This window comes from Chiroxiphia lanceolata, chromosome 12 (assembly GCF_009829145.1).
Source record: "Chiroxiphia lanceolata isolate bChiLan1 chromosome 12, bChiLan1.pri, whole genome shotgun sequence".
Classification (NCBI taxonomy): domain Eukaryota; kingdom Metazoa; phylum Chordata; class Aves; order Passeriformes; family Pipridae; genus Chiroxiphia; species Chiroxiphia lanceolata.
In genome coordinates this window covers 9,666,937-9,688,545 of record NC_045648.1, presented here as the reverse complement: position 1 = coordinate 9,688,545, position 21,609 = coordinate 9,666,937, and the positions used below count along the sequence as shown (strand labels likewise).

At 37.4% G+C, this 21,609-nt stretch overlaps 1 protein-coding gene across 9 annotated transcripts in view; it reads left to right on the top strand.

The window, feature by feature from the left end:
- Nucleotides 1-21,609, top strand: part of ADAMTSL3 (ADAMTS like 3) — a 179,987-nt gene that overhangs the window by 86,588 nt on the left and 71,790 nt on the right. For 8 of the 9 annotated variants that reach the window (XM_032700359.1, XM_032700363.1, XM_032700365.1 and 5 more), the window contains exons 5-7: nucleotides 1,307-1,352; nucleotides 7,458-7,694; nucleotides 19,898-20,024. In XM_032700359.1, the coding sequence (XP_032556250.1) occupies nucleotides 1,307-1,352; nucleotides 7,458-7,694; nucleotides 19,898-20,024 (410 nt within the window). Of the gene's footprint in view, nucleotides 1-1,306; nucleotides 1,353-7,457; nucleotides 7,695-19,897; nucleotides 20,025-21,609 lie in introns of those variants that run through there. The other variant, XM_032700368.1, reaches the window with a different exon arrangement.

Genomic DNA, 21,609 nt, shown 5'->3' with positions numbered 1-21,609 from the left:
AGATCTTTGAGAAAAGTAATAGTTCCAGCAAGAAACTTCAATATTCTACCAGTGTATTAGGGACTGTGAAATGAGCTCAATAAATTCTAGCAGTATAAATTCCACTGTGGTTTTATTAATATTTTTTAAGTGTTCCCATGTGAAAAACATGTGTTTTCCATACCTTGACAAATGCATAGTTTAAAAGTTTTTTTCTGTGTTTGATTGTAGCAATTTCCAGGAAATGCACAATTGTGAAACAGAGTTTTCACGTTTGTATGTATCGTAAATGTTTTTAACTTGCACTCTGTGACACAATCAGTCTTGCAAAAGATAGGAAATTTGAGACTTGTAATATCTTGAGCTTGAAGAGTTGTACCTTCAACTGAGCTGGTTGAATTCTTACTCGAGGCATCAATTGGTTTTTCCTTTTCAAATGCTATTTTTTAATCCCTCTCACATTTTATAGAAAAAAATTTAATGTTTGCCATTGATTTTCATGCAAGATTTGGAAAATTTAGTCCTAGAGCTGTAAATTACCAGCTATACATTCTCACATTCTTTAATGTAAGGCAGGTCTTTCTGGTATGAAGGGATTATTCCAAAACACTATTCCTAATTTTAAAGACATCACTAATTATAATTTATTGTCCAGTCATTTGAAATATGTTCTTTCAAGGGCCTGATTTTGCCAGTCTTGAGATGAGGAATATCTTACACTGTGCAAAGTGCTCATTCCTTATTGAGCAGTTTGGCAGAGTGTGTCCCTAAAAAAAGTGTGAAACCCAACCCCCCTATATTTATGAGACCATAATAAATAACCATGACTCTATTATGTGCCTGTTATTTCAGCTATTAACAAAAGACCGAGGATCTGAATTGCCTGGATTTCAGGATTCACAAGCATCGGGCACCTTAGAAATGCTTGCAATCCATGATAATTATATTTAATTTAGAATTATTAATTAGATATTCTGATCTCCTTTTCCCTCTACATTACATCCCATTTATTGTAAATAACTTTGCTGCAATCAGCACAGTTCAGCTTAGAGATGCCTTGTAAAATCTTTTTCCCAAAATAAATGTGTTTTTCATAAGGTTTGCAGTAAATTGGGCTTACAGGGAAAGTCACACATATTTGCTGAAGAGAGACAGCAGTGTAACCTGTTGAATCCCCAGACCCCCTTTGTATTTAAACTTTGTATTTTGAGCTCAAATTATGGTAGGGCAGTAGCAATAAAAGTCTAATTTTCAAGAGAATAACTAGCTGTAAAACAGGTTCTGTTTGGCTATTATACAGTGTAACCATTTTTACTCTCTCTTTTAGGAACTGTGAAGGTCGGAATATTCGATACAAAACCTGCAGTAGTAATGTGAGTCTGGCCTTTAATCCTGTTTTACTTATTCAAACAATGTGTTAAAGTTTAAGAAATGCTGCTTCTTATTTAAAACCTTATGGTGCATAATTTTCTTTCCATCATTATTACAAGTTTTAAACATTTCAGTCTGCATGACACCATGAGGTCTCAGACTTCCCAAATGGACATTTTCTTTTGAAATTGCAGTGCCAATTGTGATTTAGGGTGTTTCATATCACTTCTTGGGAGAGTTACACGTTTTGGAGGATTAACAAATCAATTCTCATCTTAAACTAGCAAGTGCTTTTCCTGGGGGTACTGTCTTTTAGATGAAGCATTAAACTGAGCTCTGGATTGTTTGTGATCATTAATGGTATGGTGGCACTCTTTGTGTCAGCAAAGAGGTTAATTGCCTAGATCCCTTTCAGATCTTAAATAGCATAATTAGTCCTTATATTCCCTTTAACACTCCACTCCTCAGTATTGGATGACTTTTACACCACAGCCACAGTTTCTGCTGGCAGAAGCTAGTGGAAGTGATTAATGAATCAGACCCAGTGCATGCAGAAATCATATTCTAGAGGCAAACCCTGTTCCTTGCCCTTTCAGAAGAAAAGACTCAGCAACTGGGTGCACAGTGGCTCGAGCTCATGAATAAAAATGCTACCTGCAAAAAATACCACGATCTTTAAAAGCTGTGTGATAAGCTAAATTACAGCCAGTCAGGATGTAAGCAGTGAACAGACTGCCCCTGTAAAATCTATTTGCTGCATTGCTTCACTAAATATCTAGTTGTAGGCACTGTATGCAGTAATGTACCTCTGCCTGCCGGCTCCTGTGCACTACAGCTTCCTGCAATAGTACAGACAAATTATCAGAGTGCACCTTGGTCCTTCAGTAAAAGGACTGTAGAACTACCCAGTGTACAGAAAAGGGAACATGGTGACATCAGTTTAGGCATATTTTCTGCCCCAAGTCTGCATATTTAAGCAGAGATCTACATACTTTTAATACATTTGTGGACACTCTTCATTTTAAGGTTTGTGCAGTAAAACTCTGATGGAAATGAAGACCTTTTATGCTTCAGCATAGAGAAAATTAAGATGATTTCCATATCCTCTCTGAACTCCCAGGGAGTTTATCTGAAGTCACTGTAGCCTGTTTTTTAACTTTAGGGCTTATTTTAAAGTGATAAGTGGCAGACGTCTTGTATGTGAATCTGTTTGAATTTATGATGATTCAAATGTTAATTTCCAGACAGGAAACTGCCTTTTACAGTTCTGCTTTTGGGGCATGTCTGAAAGGGATCAGGTTTCCATTTCAGTTCAGATACAGTCAGAGTCTCTCAGGAATGGTTTTTCCTAGATTACGGATCAGATAATGAAGAACTGCCAAAAAAAGGTATATTTAATGAGATTTCCACTGTTAATAGAGTTGATCTTTGAGATTGGCGTCACTGAATTCAAACCCGGTCTTAAATCTGACTTAACCTTGAAACAGGGCCTTACACCTGATGTAAACCTGCGACTACTAGGCCAGTTTAGTTTCAAACTATATAATTTTCCCCAAAGCATTACTCCTAATGAGTGCTTCTCACTTTAGGAGTAAAATTTTAGTTTGAAAATTAAGAGTTTATACTAGCTTCTTTCCATATTAGTAGGTATTACTGGTAACCACATGAGACATTCAGTATAAATACACGGTGTAAAGCTGTCTGCAAATGTAATTTTGCTACATGATACATTACACCACTAACATCTATATTGGGGAGTACAAATGAAGCACAGCTTAATATGTGTGTCATTCTAATGAAAAGAACAAGAATCATTTTACCAGAAAATTGGTTTCATCTGGATTTGTAATAGAATAGTAGTAAGTTCATTGAACTCAAGCATGGTTCCAGAATAATATTAGTGATATTTCAATCAAAAAATTAATTCAAGATCTTAGCAACAAAATAATTGCTCAGATTAAGGCATATATATAGCCTGCTTATCTTTCTATCATAACTGAGGTGCCAGGTGCATGATTTCCTAAAACTGCATGTATGCTTTCAGCCTACAGAAACTTTGGAGAAATAAACTATTCATTGTATGTTACTCAATGAGATTTTTAGCCTTTCTTGCACCCCTTTTTTTATATCTCAATTTTTATATGTAGTGTTACATTCTAATGCTATGATGTGCACTATGTGGAAGTGTTTAAGTTAATCCTTTAGGGTCCTATTCATAGAACAAGTTATTTGGGCCATTTCCCCATAAATTTCACATTCTTATGTGCCGAAAAGTCACTTATACATTTGCCAGTGATTCCTCTACAGTAAGAAAAACCACTGTTTTGTAGAAGATATCCCCATGTTTAATTCCATTATAAACATTTATTATATGCAGATAATGCTCACACTTGTTCAACATATTAATCTATAATTGCTCCAGCATCCACCTAACCAGTTAACTTATTCTATTCAGAAGAACTTGGCTGAACCGTGTCTGCTTTAGGCTATAATATTTCACCTGGAGTTACATAGTTTCTAATCTGTTCATTTATTTATTTTATATTTATAATGCTGATGCACCGTATGGCTCCCTTGGCAGGGGTGGTTTCTAGCTCAGGTATCTTGATTTTACTTAGAAGTGACCTGAAAATTGTGTAGGAAAAACATAGAAACTGAAGCTAATTTCAAAAAGAAAACAAAACAATGACTTCATCAGTTTTGGCTGGGTTTCAACAAAATGAGATTCAAAGAATAAAACTAGACAAAGGGCTAGACTTTCTTTGGTGTCATCATTTTTACTGGGAATTTTCTTGCCTTGTCTATTGTGCTTTTTTTCAGTGGAGTAATTGTTGGCAAGAGTCACAGGGTCTGATGCAACCTTCATATTTTGTACATGAACATTGCCTACAAAGATACAGATTTCCCAGGTTAGCTTTGTTTTCGAAGGCTGAGAGCGCTCACTGCCAAAACTCAAAGATACATTCCGTAAGAAGCCAGTCCTTGAATGCAGTAGTTTTTAATCATCTATCACAAAACGAATGGGAATATATATATGTGTGTTTTTAATCTGCATGGTAGTCATGTCTGAAGCATCATTTTCAGTTCTGTCTGTCTAATGTGTTCATAAGTCATGTCATAAATACACTTCATTCCACTGCAAGGTCTGGATGCGATTATTTTTGCCAACATTTCCATGTCTTAGAACTCATAGATATGTCTTCAGCTCCTTATGTAGTAGTGTATGAACCTGAGAATGGCCTGGCAATGGTTCATTGGATTGAGTGTAAAACAAAAGCTATTGCTGAAATGAAGAAATCTGAAAAAATCCTGAATTGAGTAGCAAAAGTATTTAACAAATAAGAAAAGATGTGGAATATTTAGAGGAAAGAGGGAATGGTGGAATGACTTGATGTCTGAAATAGATTAAGAACAAAAAGACACACAAACAGGATGAGGGTTGGGGCCCATGTATCATTGTCTGGTTGTATGACCTTGCCCACTTCCTGAACATGTTTCGCCCTTGCCTACCACTCACATCTTTCCTCCACCTTTTCCTTTCTATTTTTTAAACACCCTCTCACTTTTCTGACCCACTCTAATGGAATTAAGCTGATGTTTGCAAGTCCTCTTTTTGTCTTGATTACATTCCTTTCTGTGCTTAGTCGTCTTTCTGTTTAAAATCCTTTCTTTATACAAATATTTATTGTTCCCAGGAAGACTGGGATCTGAACTTGGTTTCCATCCAAATTCTGATATAATGCAAATGATAATAATTTCAGCCCTTTGATATCCCTCTGTGATGCTCTTTTTATGCTCCTGCTTTTGAACAGAGCTCGAACATAAAGCAGGTGGAGCTGGCATGTGAATCGAGCTGCCATAATCACTTTGGGTTCTTTGAAGATGCCAAAAGAGAATAGGGAGATGAGAATTCACTTGCTCTCAAGCAGCCAGGAAGTGAGTGGAAGGAAGGAGCTGCATTGTGTTGAATCAATGAGAAACATACAGTAACCATCGATTGACATCCTGACATCGTGGTGTTTGTGTCTTGGCATTGCATCAACACCCAGTGATAATAGATTGTAACAACAGCCTGTCAAAGCTCAGCTGAAGGCCATCACTCTGCCTGTTTTACAGATCACTCTTTAATTCTTTGTGATGAAAATGTTGCTGTGCATGGCTGAATAACTCTACTCCTACATATTGCTACTACTTTACTTGAATCTAACTTCCAATTATTATTTTTTATCCTTAACTGCTTTTCTATTTGCATTGGTGGAAGGGAACCATGTGGTATCCATATGAACTCTGAACTCCTCTCTGCTTTTTAGACTTGCTATTGTGGAAAATGAGAGGTGACAGATGAGTCAGAGCCCAGTTCTGCTCTCATTTACACCAGTGCAAACTTGGTGAATTTCTTGGGAGTGACACCACAGTAAATATGTGTGGCTTCTCTCAGTATCTGCTTGATGTTTTTAGAAGCTCTCACATGTGGGATTTTGCTGAGGTAAAACACTCAGAGAATTACAGTAACTGTAATTTCTCTGTCTTATTCCATCATTGTATAGTTCCAAAAACTATGGCTCAAACTAGCATTATCCCAGATTAAAAATAATAGATTTATTAGTATCATTCCGAGTTATTCTCACTGTAAGGTGAGTGAAAAGCGTTGCTGGAAAAGCTCAGTGAATTTGTTCAGTGCTCAGCTGCAAAACCTCCACTTGTTGGTCAGAAGATAGAATACTGACTTTTAGAAGGTATTTTATATAGACTGCAACCAAGTCAGAGACAGTTCTAGGTTAATCTTTGCTATGGTGAAAAAAAAAACCCAAACTGAGCACCAGGCCACTGGACTGAAATCCAAACCTTTCTCCTGTATGTTTTAATCTCAGTCCTGTATAATACACTTACTATTTCATGAGCTTTTTTTTCAGGGAAGGTTCAGTTCACTGATAAGGTTGAAGCTGAGTTTGGGATCAGTGTTGTTAACTAATACTTACTAATAAGTTCCATGAGTTCGGCTGACACATCACAATCTTTCAGTCTTCAATCCAATGAAAACAAAACTTTGTTAAAATCAGCCTCACATCTGGCTTATATGTGCAGTTGGAATTCTTGGAAGAATATCCTTTCGGTCTGGCATATGGACTCTTTGACACTGGACATACTTTCAAATGAAGTCTGTAGTGAGGAATTGTTTGACACTCCAACTCCTTTGCCAGTACTTTACCAAAGTTATTTTCAAATCAATCAGTATTCATCTTCGTTCCTGTCACCATAGTTTAATATTAACATCATTATTTGGGTGCAATGCTTTATGTAGAAAAAATATTTTAGAACATTTTATTTCAAACAGTTCTCATATTTGGTCTTTCAGCTGTGTAGGTGCTGTGGGGGAAAAGGTACGGAACTGTCTCATTAGAACAGGGAGTATATAATCAGTAGTTTCCAATTTGAATTGTATTTTTATTTCAACAAAGTAAGCCTTACTGCTTCCATGAGGTGAAGGTATTTTGTAATTAGACTAAAGGATTAAGCGCTGAAAGTTCTGGTGTCTCCTCCTAATGCTCTTGTCCCTTTTCCAAGCAATAATGAACAATTAATTAGACAAATTTTATTTCTTTATTTATAAGTAGCATTAATACCTCTTTCATTAGTCTGACATATGCACTGATGAACAAGTATAAAGCCTTCAGAATTCCTTTAGTGAGAAAAGCTATTGAAAAGAGAAATATTAAATATGAGACATCTCATTGTAGTCACTTAAAATATATAGATTTCTTTAGAAGCTAATTCATGCTACAGAACCAGACTTTATCTGTACTACATAGTGTCATAAAAATTAGCATTTTGAATTATCCTCTCATATAGTTATGTTGTTGTTACTGGAATATATGTCATATTCTGTACTTGCACTGCAAGCCATGGATTAAGCAACATAAATTGTTTTAATATACACAGTAAAACTTTGCAATGTGGCATATTTGTCATAGCAGACCAGTTCTTGAACCAAACCTGCCTGAATAGCTTCTGTGTAATTCATCAGATAAGTCCACTGCAAGTGCGAAGTATTCCTTTCTTTAAAAAAAAAATGTTTCTTTTCTTTTGTTTTTTTTTTTTTTTTTCAGGACTGCCCTTCAGATGTAGGTGACTTCAGGGCACAACAGTGCTCAGCCTACAATGATGTCAAATACCAGGGACACTTGTATGAGTGGATCCCTGTGTATAATGATCCTACTGCACCGTGTGCCCTGAAATGTCAAGCTCTGGGGAAGAACTTGGTTGTGGAGCTTGCCCCAAAAGTGCTCGATGGTACTCGTTGCAATATTGAATCCTTGGATATGTGCATCAGTGGAATATGCCAGGTATGTTCATGGTGTAAATCAAAACATGACCTTTGTTATGAGGCACTTTGCTCATGAGTGGGCGCTTTCAGGTTATTTTTCATCTTTATGTATCAGTTTACTTTGGACATATCTGCCAGTACTGCCAAATGGATTGTAGATTACTTACCTTTTCCTGCACACAGAACTTCCTGACTGCTTTAGCCATGGATATTTTTATATATAAATAAAAGGTCAATAAAATTAATTTGCTCTTCTATTTATGCATGTAAAAATTAAATTGGTTGTTGTGGCTATAGCTTTCTAACCTTTAGTATGTCTGTCAGGGTGTGATGGAATTGCATAGCCTTCCATTTCATTTAATTCCTTCTCTGAGTCTTATGTGAACTCTGTTAAAGAGAATATTGGATGTTTTGTGGATCCAGCCCAGAATGGCAGGCGTGAGTGTATATATCTGCCTTCTTGTATGGGGTGAGTGAATATATGTTTTAATTGAATGAATTGACTTAATATCTTTTTACTGGTAATCTATATTTCTGGATATATTTATTATTTACTACAACTATGTTATTGACTTTACATAGTTGGTGTAAAAGCAGAGAGTTAAAATATTTGAGGCTTGCCAGCTTTGCCCATGTCTCACTGGCAAAGCAATATTGCAATCTTTTTTTATGAACAGAGCAATTTATAGAGAATGGATATGTTATTGCAATTAGTTTTCTTTCTCTGCAAGTGGTTGTTGCTCTGTTAAATGTCTGAACTGTGCATGACTCAAAAATGCAGGATATGGCCCAGTGAGAGAAATAGCTCTGTTATAGGGGAAAATTTGACACATTTGGCAGAAGACTGGTGCATGGATTATAGCAACATTAATATATGATCTGGACCTTGCTGTGGGTTTTATGTGACTTCCATGTGTACTGCAGTTCCAATACCAGTCGTGTCAACACACAGTGCATCTGCTGCCTCTGGAACAGAAGAATTCCTTACAGAGAGACTGCATTCATTGATAGTACTTTAAAGTAGGATATACCTCTGTAAACATTGGAAACACTTGCAAATGATATATTTCTTTTGCAATGTTCTTAGTGATGTCTCCTCTCCTGATAGAAGCTTTCACCCAGGAGAGTGTCACGGCCTCTTCTGGTTACATCTGCAGCAGCCTTTGCTGTCTGTGCCCATCACAGCATGAGTTGGATCTGACAGAGCTCTGGGTTTTTCAAAGGCTTGTTAGACTCTTGCTCAGAGTGCTGTGGGGTTTCCAGTGTCTCCCACAATGACCTCAGACACCTGCCATCTTTCACACGTGGCATAAAATTCACTACGCCTAGAAGGGATCCAATTTTGTGAAGAACAGTTGAGAGGTATATTTTAAAGGGCTACCTTTAATGTCTCTCCTTAGCATTTTGTAGTATTCATATGCATATCTGATATCAAATGCTTGGAAATTTAAATAATCCATTTTTAGACTAAATGAAGTAGTGGAGGAAGAAATTAATCATTCCACAAACGGGAACTGGAACACTTACACTGATGAGAATCAATTTCTTTTCTCCTTCTCCCACTTTTATTTTTTTCATTATTTCTTCTAATTTCACAAAAATATTTTTCAATGTGAGATAAATCTTCAGAGGAAAAAAACCCAACAAATGGGTTTAGAATGTGTCCTGTACTGTGACTTATGCAATTTAATTAATTTGTCATTTAAAGTTACAAACAGGTGTCTTCACTTTCTTTAAATCACTGGCTATTGAAAATTTCTGCTTTTTAAAGTATATATTTGATAATTTATTGTTGGATAATTTTATTGAGGTAAAAATTTGAATTCAATGAATTGAAATGAAAGGTCATTTGAATAACTGTTTTCTGTATGCAAACTCTTTTAGGGTCAGAGCGAAAGGTTTCTTCTGAAAGGGGCTGTGGGAGGCAGGGACTTGATTAGAAACCGACACAGAGTTTTGTGCTACTCCTGTTTGAGCAGGAAAAGAAAACAAATTGACATCTGATCTTTTCTGGAAAAATACGGTTATTTAGTCAACTGCTGTTAAAAGCGAGACAGTAAAGTCGTGATTCTCCACAATTGTTGCTGTAAGATCCATCTGTTGGGTTCTGACATATAATTGGCACAGCCTGCAAATAACTTGGCAAGTGTTTTTACAGTTAACTCATCTAAATGAGCACATCATACTGCTGATGTGGGTATCTTCACTTTTATGCCTGGGAGCACCAAAGAGTTAGTATAAGGAGAGTGGTGCTGGTTTTACTCATTTATTGTCTCAAAGTTGACTCAACACCCCCTCCTCCCCAGCATGATATCACTTTCATTTCTGTTCTGCTTCTTGGTAAGGTAGGGCTGCATCACTAATTCTGCCTCTTATTCAGACTCTCACCTTGGCAGCATATGAATTTACAAGCATGGCGAGTTCCTGTTGTCCAGCTTCTGATTCTTTGCATTTCCCTTATCAAGCAAAATGAAACTAAATAAGCTCTGTCGAAGAAAATGGGGAGATGACAAAGCTGCTCTCTGGACAGGAGGTGTGAGGCTTTACGAGAAGTGAAATCTGAAGATGATGGAGCAGGGAACTTGTGAATGTTAATAAGATATTTTTGAGTTGCTTGAGGCTTAACTCAGTCAAACCATTTGATCATGTTTGAGTTTGCTACTGCCCTGTTTCTGTTACCAACACAAATATCTGGGACTGTTGTGTTAAATGGGGACAGGTCAAAACTGCACTGCCAGGAGTATTTTCACACTTAACTTCTGATATTTTTTCAAGTTTCTGCACAACTCCCCAAACGTTTTTTCATATAATATGTTCCTGCTGTGCCCATCTGGATGTGGGTGGAGACATTCAAAAACATCTGCATGTCAGACATGTGTGGGCAACATTTACCCAGTTACTCCTTCTGCTTTGGGGCCCTGCCTCTCCTTGGGTTTTGGTTTTAATTCATGTAGACCTGCTTTTTTGTACCAGAATGCAGAATGGAGTATTACTTGTGCCAGTACCTGAAATGGTTACAGTGATAATTTTCCTAATATGGAGTAATGTGTTTGGACAATAAATACACACATCACCCAAAAAATCTGGAGTCCTAAGGAGCAGCCTGAGTAGTTCTGTCCTAGGCTGTCACAATTAGGTCAAAGATGATGTAAATCCTGCAGTGAACTTTCCATTTAGTGTCAGCAAGTTGCTTGTGTTCCAAAAAAGGCAGACACTACTCTGTGCTTTGTAGCATATGGCATAAATCTAGCTGACATCAAAACACATCCCACATGTCAAGTGGAGTCCCATCAACTTCTGCCATGCTAGTTCTCTTCTGTCACATGTCATCATATGGCGAGTAGGTATCACTCACCACCAAAGAACTCTTACACTTGATGTAAATATCTGTCAGAGTTTTCATTGAAAACAGTTTCTGTAAGCTCTTGGAAGACTGTTGCACTTTTGTAAGCTTTGCTTGTGCTTTAAACTTAAAATTACAGCAGATTACTAATTTCTTCTGAATCATGACTCCTTTTTTTCTGTGAGTTGCTTTCTCAAAGTGGTTGTTTAAGGTGTTTTATATACTTTCTCTTTCAGTTCTTTCAGATACGTTTTCTTGTCTGTAAATATGTTAAAGGACTGCCCAAGATGCACAGGAGATTTGGTTGTGCAGGGACTTAGAAAGGAAAGTTTTCTTTCCATCCGATGTTACTGGAGGCATGAAGCTGTGTTTCTAACACATGTTAGTCTGAGTAGTTAATTTCTGTTAAAAAAAGCACTTTTTTTTCCAAAATGAACATTCACAGTCTTCATTTAATATTTAAAGAGCAGGAAAAAATGTCTGTGTTACCTTTTTGTCCTTTTTAGCCTTTAAACCTTGATTAAGTGATTCATAGGAAGAATTGATTTTGAGGTAGCTCTGTGGCAAGCCAGCCTTTATACCAAACCTGGCATTCTTTCTTGGGTACCACTAATTAGCAAATGGACAGTGTAAAGTACATTTTGGAGCGTGGAAGAATCCCTACATAGACACCTATACTCGGTCTACATGTTACTGCACCAGAGCTGGGAGACTGGACCCTATCCAGAAAGACTGTGGGAGTTACTCATGTAGATCCAACAAAACTTTCTGGCTCTCAGAGCTGCCTATGAAAATCTTCATGTGACCACGTACACGTGACATAGGTCATAAAACTGGGGACAGCGGGGAGCTCCAGCTGCAGTTCAGCTGGGAGATGTTGGTGGCTCTCCAGAATTCCCACTGGAGTATGGGGCTGAGCTAAGCATGGGTTACCACATTCTATGTGACCTGGCAGTGTCACCCCCTGGAGCCTCAGTAGGTTGATTTCCTCGCCCGACGGAATCTCTTGGCACTGTCCAAGCCAGCAGATCATGGAGCTGCCCTTCAAGGGCTGCACCTGCCCCCCTTTTAATGTCACTGTCCACCTTGGTGTAGTGATTCCCTTGCAATGACAACTCAGAGGTGTGGTTTTACTGCTGGTAATACAGGGATACTCTCAGACACTGAAATGGTCCTTGGAATCACTTATTTGTATTTTGCAGCTGCCCAGTGCTGCTAGAAGCTGATGTTTCTTTTCAGGTCTTGTCTTATTCTCTCTCCTACTGTTTCTTATGAAGAAGTATTCCCTACAGAGTTTCTTACTGTGTAAGTTTATCCTTTCTTGTCAGATGAGTAATGACTTTTTTTCTAATCTCCAGTTTCTTATCTATATTTCTCTTTTCATAAATGATTCTCTCTGCCAAGTTTTGTTTTGTTTTGTTTAAGTGAGCTTTGTACAAATGTGACTTTACTTCCCAGGCTAGCAAGGTCCTAAATCATGTGAGCAGTGATAGCAGAAAAACTCATGATTTGGATGTCATCTTGAACTAGAGCCTTAGCAACCTTCAAATCCCCCAGTACTAACTTCACCAAGCAAGGCAGACTTGTCTGGACCCAGCCAGAAAAGGAGCAAAGTAATCTGATTTCGTATATTGATTGCTTTTTCAAAAGCATTCTCACAAACAAGAAGTCCAGTGGGAATGTGTCCTATCCTCTGACTGTGTGTATGTGTGTTTTTTAAAATGGAGACCATGTGGGAAAGGGTACTTGCTCCTACCGGGTGGTCCCATAATCTCTTAGCTCCTCTAACATGTGACAGATCCTGTAGTAAGAGTTAAAGGTTTTGGAAACGCTGTTTTATTTGATGGAAGTGGATTTACAGAGCTGTGGAACACTCTTTAGCCTTTTGCCTTCAGATATAAAATGTTAGCAGAAATATGTGGAAAGTCTTTTTAGGAGCCCTTTAGTATGCAGTGAATTTTATGCACTGTATTTTTTTTATTTTCTGGTTTAGTTTTTCTTTTATTGCTTTACATTCTTTTCCTCTCTGTGGATGGCTCAGGAATTTGAACATCATGGAGTGTTTCCTCATGCCCATCATTCTGACTTACTTTACGCCTCTGTGCTGGGGTTTGCATTTTGACACACTTTGTCTTTACTTCCTGATTTCTTATCTGTGAGCAATGAAAATCCTCACACAGAGGAAGTTTTCTTACTCCCACCACTGCTACTGCTCATTCATCTTGGCAACTGAGATCGTGGCTTCGATTGCTGTGAAGGGATGGGCTGGGACGCTCGCTGTTGGTCCTGAGCACATACACAACGTCCCTGAAGGGGCTTTATTCTGTTTATTAACACATGCTGAAGCCTGTGTCAGCTTGTCTGGGCCAATTCTGTCCTGTGCTGGTTTGATTCCAGAGATGTGAGAACTCTCTACCACAATCAGGCCTTTGTTAGCTCAGACATAACTGAAGAGTTATGAGACAGGACCATATGAGGACAAAATCATGACTCAGACCAAGATAAATCTTCAGTGAGGGTAAACCAGAGTTTGAAAGCAGTGCTTGAAAGCTAAGATTCACACAACTTTTAAAAGTAAATAAAAAAAAAAGGAAAGAAAGAAGTTACTTGCCTAATGGGAGGGATGCTCTGGGAGCTCTCCCTCTGCTTGTCAGAATCAATTACTTGTGGATGATGAGCATGGGAAAGAGACAGTGGGAGTTTTTTCTTTATATTCTCTCTGGGGACACATTTATTTTGTGTAGAAAGAAAGTGCAAGCTGAAGTTATCACAAAGCAAAGGATGTGAGCAGAGATTGCAAAATAATGAATAGATGGGCTTCGAATGGCAACAAGGTTTTACAGCAGGGAAAAGATACATGGAAAATACTAATTACAGGATTTTCACATGACAGGGTTTTTACTCGTGCTTTTATTGCCATTTATTCCCAAAGCCACATTTAAAATTAATTATTTGTTGTGCAGGTACAGACATTTCTGGCATCTGCCTGTGCTGTGATTCTGTGCTAAGACAGAGCAGGCAAAAATGCAGCAAATAGCTGACATTGATGCAGTGATATCTGTGCTGTGATAGCACATGCAACTGTGCAGTAAAACATAGCTGTAATTTCTCTGAGTTTTGGATTTTGCAGTGTGTCTGTGTTTTTGGAAATAGAAATCCCTTTTCTCTGAGCAAGACCCTGAGGATCTTAATTTTCCCTGTTGAGTGATTCTAATAAACTGCAAGAGAGATTTATCTTTTTGAGCATGGAAGGGTTTTTTACTATTTTCTTCTTTTACCAGTAAATGTTGAAATAAAACATGTGTCCTTTCCTAGTCAAGTCACAAGACTTGGAGAAGATATTTCTGCCAGAAGTAATTCTGAGGTTATCTTGTATTTTGTGCAATGCTGATAACCTTTAAAAGTATGTAGATGTTTTTGTTCCATTTTAATCTTAGTTCTCATCTCTTGTAAGGCTGAAATATATAATTTTGTTATTAAAGCCCAAATACTGCCATCCTGGTGGCAGAGCAGTCAGAGCACTTCATTGGATCTGTTTGGTGTAACAGCCTACTTTCATTCTATATTTTGCACATCTTGACAAATTTTGAAGGCAGTGGAAACCCACTTGCACAAAGGCCACAAAACCTTTGCTCAGCTGAAATACAGTATTTCTTCGACATTTTAAGCACACTGGGCACTTCCACATAAATGATTTGCTGGGTTTTCTGCTTCAGCTGAATTTCAGTAAATACCATCTGTATGTTTGTAAAATCCCACTAGCAGGTTATTCCATGAGTGCACGTGATTGTGCATCCTTGGAAATAGCCAGGCCAATGGAAGCACACAAATGTCAATATACCCAGAGTAGCCTTCAAGTGGGTTTTCCTGAGCACTGGGGGGATTTGCTCAGCAACTCTAGAAAGATGGTAATTATGTCATATTGAGATGTTGTTGAATTTATTTTCTGTTTTCATTTTATTAAACCAAATCGTATTAATAAAGGGCATCACTCCCTGATGAGCTGCCAGTCCCTCAAGTAAACATAGAACACTGCAAAACTTAGTTTAACTTATCATTTTAATGAAATCGCTGATAAATGAGAGTCTATATCAATAACAAATTTATTAGTCAAAGTAGAAAATTATTTAATATTTAATATACACAGTGCTGAATATTGAAATGGTGTGTCTGCTAAAGAGCTTAGTCTAAGGCCTGGTAGGTATAGAAATAATGGCACTAGTGCAACTTCAGTTTTAATGTTTCATAGAATTTATGTATCTGTCATAAATAAAAATAGCAGTGATTTATTCTTTTGTGGCCACTTCTGTTAGGAGAACTCAGCATGTTTGTTTTTTCTGGCTGTACCTGGATCTTTGGCTCCAGAGGACCATAGAAAGGGGAAACCCATTTCTAAGGAAAAATATGGTATATAATTATCTATCTTGCTGTATACAATTTCATGCTTTTGACAGTAATAATGACACTTAACACTTAGATGGTGACAGTTATGCACAGATCTCCGAGTTTACTCATGTTTCAGACAAGCATTTTTATTCCATAAGGGGTAGGTATATCTTTGCTTCTTTATTTGAAGTCTATCATCTTGAGTTGTTAGCATCCCAGAAGCATTTTTAGTAATTGAAATATAACATTTTTATAATTCACAACTCACTTCTGTGGAATGAATTCCCTGAAAAAATGGTACTGTGCCTGTTTTGGGAGTGCCTGCAGCTGGAAGTGAGTGGTCAGTTGAGGTAATAGCACAGTTCAGGAGGTCTAAAGCAATGGTCTAACTAGCAAAAGCTGAAATTTTAAAAGCTGATCCTCCATCGGGCTCTGCATTGGCAGTTCTGGTCCCTGTTTTTACTTATGTTTATTAAGAGAAGTCTGAAGAGAGGGCTGGGGTTTTCCATGCTTTTCACTATGGTGCTTTTTTGTTGTATTTGAATCGCACTTAAAGTTCTGTCTCCTTTAGCCCTGTCCATTTTCTCATCATAGTTAATTATAAACATCTTAAGAAAGGAAGATTCTTGAATTTAACAGATTATACTCGGACCTTCACAAATTGAAATTCACATGCTACATTAATTTCTTTGTTTAAGTCTAATTCCTCAGCTGGAACCCTACTATGTGAATATGACCTCAACAAACAGCTGTGGGAGCTTCTGAGTGATTTTTTGGATTCGTATTTGCAAAACTATTTGTGACGTTCCATAGTCACTTCTACCATATCAGCAGCAATTTCATTCTTGTCTTTCATCTATATTACTGTATTTTATACCCTGACCTTTTGCTCTTCCTTTGCCTTTCTGAACCTACATGAACTATTCTAAGCATGGTAGAAAGCATTTAACACCCTTCAGTATTGTCTTTCACAATAGCACTGCCATGATAACTTTTAGAAGTTTGTTGAAGCAGACAAGCATTTTGTTCACTGCTTAACCAGATGCTTTCTATTCAAGCTGCTTGTGAGAAAACAGTATTCTTCTTTGTCATATTTCTTTTTTTTCCTTTATAAGAATATAGGCAAATAACATGTTCAGGCTGTGTCCAAAAATAATAATGGATCAGACACCTGTTTCTGAAAATAATCTTGCCATATCCAAATTCACAGGTACCCCATCACGGACAGCTTTTTAAATGCACATAGTGCCCATTTCCTCAATGCTCTTTGTATCTTAAATTTCTACTTATAATTTATTTTGTTACATATTGTCCAGTATTCTCCCTGCTGTCTGAGGAGCTCACTTATAACCTAGTCATTACAATACCTGTATAATTTTTTGGAATTATGGTATTTATAATTACAGATTTCTTAAATTCACAGGGTCCCAATCCTTGTTGGGACTTGTTTCATTTATTCAGCCTATGTTAAGATCACCTAATATAATTTCTGACTATGCCCTAAAAGCCTGCAGATGTTTTCCCAGTCTGCCTGTAATATTTAGAGTTGATCCTTTTGCTCTGTAAACAGTGAGCAATGTGAGGTAAATTAACCCTAACAGATGCCTTAATTGTGAAAATCATCAGCCTCTTTGGCTGGCTGAGGTGCTGCGTGAGCAGAGGAAGGCTGTTGCCATTTATCATTTTTTTGTCCTTGTTGCAGCTTTGTTTGCAAATACAAATGTACTGTCTTCAAAATGTTTCATCAAACACTATGTTTTTCCAATACTTATTGGCTAAAACATGAATATCTTAAATTTATAATATTTGGTGTCACAATACTGTATGTGTTGGAGACCCAGTTTCCTAAGTTATACCTTGCAGCTTCCTCCTGTTTTGGTGATATCTGTGGTTGTCCAGCTTATCTGAGAAATACCCTATCAGGGATTTACAAACAGATAAAAAAGGCTAGCTGTGGGCACTCAGCTTTGAAATAAGTGCCATCCTAATGTTCACACCATTCTTGAATTAGCTCTAAATTTGATGTTTATCACATGAAAATCTGCGGAATATTTAGGTGCTTCAAGTTAAACAAAATCTGAAATTCTGTGCTCACTTCAGGCCAAAATTGTGATAATAATTTGAATTGTTTTCTAAATTGTGTTCCATGATATCATTTCTCATATTCCTAACAGTGATGTAAACATAATCTGGGAAGGAAGTCCACACAGGGTGAATGCATCTTGCTGAACACACCACCTTTGCTGGCAGGGGAGCTGTAAAGCTTTTCCCACATCCAAGTTCCTTGCAGTTAGCACTCCTGTTTTATTTCTGTGGCATTTGCGTATTATTAAAAAATAAGCAATAATACTTTATGAAACAATAGTCTAAAGTATGCTGCTGTGCTGATTATCCTTCTTCTTTCATTCCATGTTGGACACAATAGTGCTTTGTGTTTGCACAGTTGTGTAATTTTTGTTACATGCAATGAGAGTTTGTTTTCATAGGGACTGTGTGCAAGAGCTCAGTGTGGATGTTTGTTATTATCATATTGGACTCTAATGGGCTGGTGTTGCAAGTGCTGTTCTTGCTCAGTGCTCTCCTCCCAACAAAGACTTGCAGGATCTGTAGACTAAAAATATGCAACAACTTAAACTAACAAAAGTAGCACTTTTTCACACAGAGTATCCCAACATGCAGCTTAATTTTTCCTTTGAAATTAATTGATGAATGAATAAACAGGTTTTTAATAATTAGGAAATGAGATTACAGCATGGAATGGAAATGTGTTTGAGAGATCTAGGGAGAGATTACACTTGCAGTAGTTTAACAATTTGTGCTATTAGTATCTTTGTGTATCTTTTTACAACTAAGTTTCTGTTAAAATGATTTATTGTTGTTGTTAGACTGCTTATTTCTTTTTAAAACGAATTAGGATTTAGGATGAAGATCCCCTTCATTTGCAGGAATAAAATAATTTCCAGCTGCTAATGTAGATTTCTGTGGTAAATCTGAAGCCTTGAGTAAGGCAATATCTCTCAACTGAAGTACCATGAACTGTCCTTCTTAATGTCCTCCTCTAAAGGGAGTGCAGGATGTAGGGAATTGGGAAAATAAGGAAAAGGGCAGAAGGGGGAGGTGGCGCTGCTTTGTTTCCTTTTCTATAGACACGTGAAACTTTGAGATTACATTTCTCTGTGTTTGGCAGTGGATGTGCATGATTTGTGTGTGTCTGTGTGTGAGTGTTAACTCAGACTGGAAGACCCAACCCTGCCTCTTGTGTGTGGACTCGATCCTCCTCTCTCCAAGGGGGATCGTGTGTCAGTTTTGGCACAGCACAGATGCAGTGGATCTTGGCAGCTCAGACTGCCCCTTCCAAGCATTTTTATATAGGAAGAGGCGTGTGCTGGCCAGTTTCAGAATTCTAGCACTGCTTTTAACTGTGAGTTTCCAGAGTACTTTCTATCCGTTTGTCAGTTTGGAGTTTGGTTAAACACACACATCCGTGACAAATTAACTGCCCTTCTCAGGAATATGTGGATGTAAGAGGCTATAGGCTGACTTGAGGAAACTCGAAGCTGGAGATGAGCTTTTTACCACATTGCTCAGCATTTGGTACTTCCTGAAAATTTCTTCTATGGAATGGTGAAGAGTAAAATAGGTGAGACCAAATATTTACCTTCCATTCCTCAGGAAGGTGCTTTTAGTCAGTTTTGTCTATTCTTTTTTGTCTTCCCATTCTCATCCTTCTTGTGTAGTGGCTGGTATGAAGAAAAGCAAAAACGTGGAAAAATGTTTTCATTATAATTTGGAGAGTTTTCAGTTGACAGTTCTTCAAAAACTTTGCTTTTCAAATTTTTGGCAATGTTCAAGTTTGGGTGTTTTTATAAAAATCATTGGAAAGTTTTATAGATTGGGTCTCACATTCATAAACCAAAAAAGTCGAAAGTGAGAACTGAATCATCCAGGTTCCTTAAAACCTGGTTAGCAAATGTTTATGTGATTGACATTGATGAGAATGGCAAAGAGGAGATCTACGTGAGTGCCAGCTAATTTTTTAATGGCCAAGACACTGGAATATTAGCACTGCCCACAACTCCTTGTCTAGGAAGCTGAAGGCTGAGTGCCCTTTAAATTTTTAACTTGGGTTATTTCATTGCATTTATCCTTTCTCAGACATAATTAAACAGGTGATGAAAAGCAAATTGTAAATAACATAGTTATCCCTTGTGTTGGAAAGAATAATGCTCAATGGTATTCATTCACACAAGTAGTGGGAAACGGATTCATGTATTTCCTATGCTTGAATAACTTAATATATCAGTTGTTGTGGTTCATCATTAAAATCATGGAATGGCAGTGTGCTTTTAAAATCCTAAATAGCAAGATATGCTTTGATAGAATGAGGCCAACTCATAAAATCAAAAGGATAACATAATAAATAAAATTCCAGAAACCTGAGCATGTCTACTACAGCTTTGCCCTCCTTCTGACTGTGGTGTTGATGTTGGCAGGCAGTAGGCTGTGATCGACAACTTGGGAGCAATGCCAAGGAAGACAACTGTGGAATCTGTGCAGGAGATGGTTCAACATGCAGGCTTGTGAGGGGACAAGCTAAGGCACATGTCTCACCAGAAAAAAGTAGGTTGCAAATTGATCCTATGATAATTTGTCCTTGACTTTGTTTTCTGCTTGTATATTAGCATGCATATTGCAGAGTGACCTTTTAACTGTGTACTTGTTTGCAATTTTACAAAGCTACTTATTCTAAAGTCTGTGCTAGATTAGCCTATTGAAATTCCATGAGGGATACCACACATTAGGGTATAGCTAGGAAAGAATTTGAGATATGCATTTTTTTCCTAGAGCTACTCAATTCTTTCTATCAGGAATAACCATCAAGATGCACATCTTATTTTAGAGGGTATCCTCATGTTGCAGTATATGTGATGCTGCAGCAATGTTTTTAAATCATGGAAACATCTTATAGATGGTTTTATGGAAATTGTGGCCTGTGCATGAAAGTGCCTGCTTTTCAAATTAACTTTGCTTTTTCTTTTCTTTTCTTTTCTTTTTTTTTTTTTTTTTTGTGTCTGAAGACAGTTGAACTTCAGGGGCAAGTTAACTACTTATATGGTACAAAAAGCACAAAGTGAAAGGGAATAATACTTCCGTCTCTTTTTTGTGTGTTTGGCTCAAATTTTACCATTCTTTTTCAAAATAGTTAACATCTTACTACGAGTAACTCTGTAGATCCCAGTAGTATTGAAAATATAAAAGAGGAGGGGTATCAGAATTAGACCTTTAACTGGAGTCTTAAGAGTCTGGCTATTTGGATAAATGGGCAAAGTTTGTCACACAGAGGCTCACCTCTGACACTTGTGCTTCCCACCACCATAGATGATGCTCCCTGGAATTTCACAGCATGTGTCCCATGTGTTTATCATATGGGATAGTTGCCTCACATCATGTTTTGGACCTCACAATATGTATTTGTCATGTGCAGTTGTCACATGGGGATGGGCCCTTTGGGGTTTAGTACCTTCCTGCAAAGTCACAAGATGCAAGGGTGCACTTACAGTCAGTATGCAGAGTTTCACTTGTGGTGTTTTGGCTCAGGTAAGAGCTGGCTACAATTGGCATCATTTGGTGGAAGGTCTACCATTGCCTTGAAGAATGCCTGTGGTTCATTGTTTCCTCTGTCATAATTCAGTTCTTGAAGATTTCTTTAAATTTAAAGATCAAAAAAGATTATTCTGAGGAAAGATGTCAGTTATGCCAAGTTTTGGTTTTGTCTTGCACTGCAGGAAGGTGGATGATGTGAATTAATTACCATTAACATAAGCCAAACAGTACACATGTTACTAAAGTCAGAAGATTTGATGTTTTCCTTGGTATTGTGACAGTGCCAAAATCTTTTTTTGGGTCAAGTTGTTCAACACTATGGAAGCAGTTCCATATAATTGTCCTGTGTGTGAAAATAAAGCCATCCTTTCTTTGTCCTAATGTATTAGTGAAGGTAGATATAGTTATTTGGAAGCTTTCAGAACTAGTGTTAGGAAGTAAAATATCGACACATGACAGACATATATTTAAGAGGGAGATTAAGTTTGTGAGCAGGATGTGAATTTTACTATTCAATGAAGCAAATTAAAGAACTGGAAGGGAAGCAAGAGCCAAAGATTTTATTATAAAAAAGAGACATAATGGAAAATAAAAGTGCCTG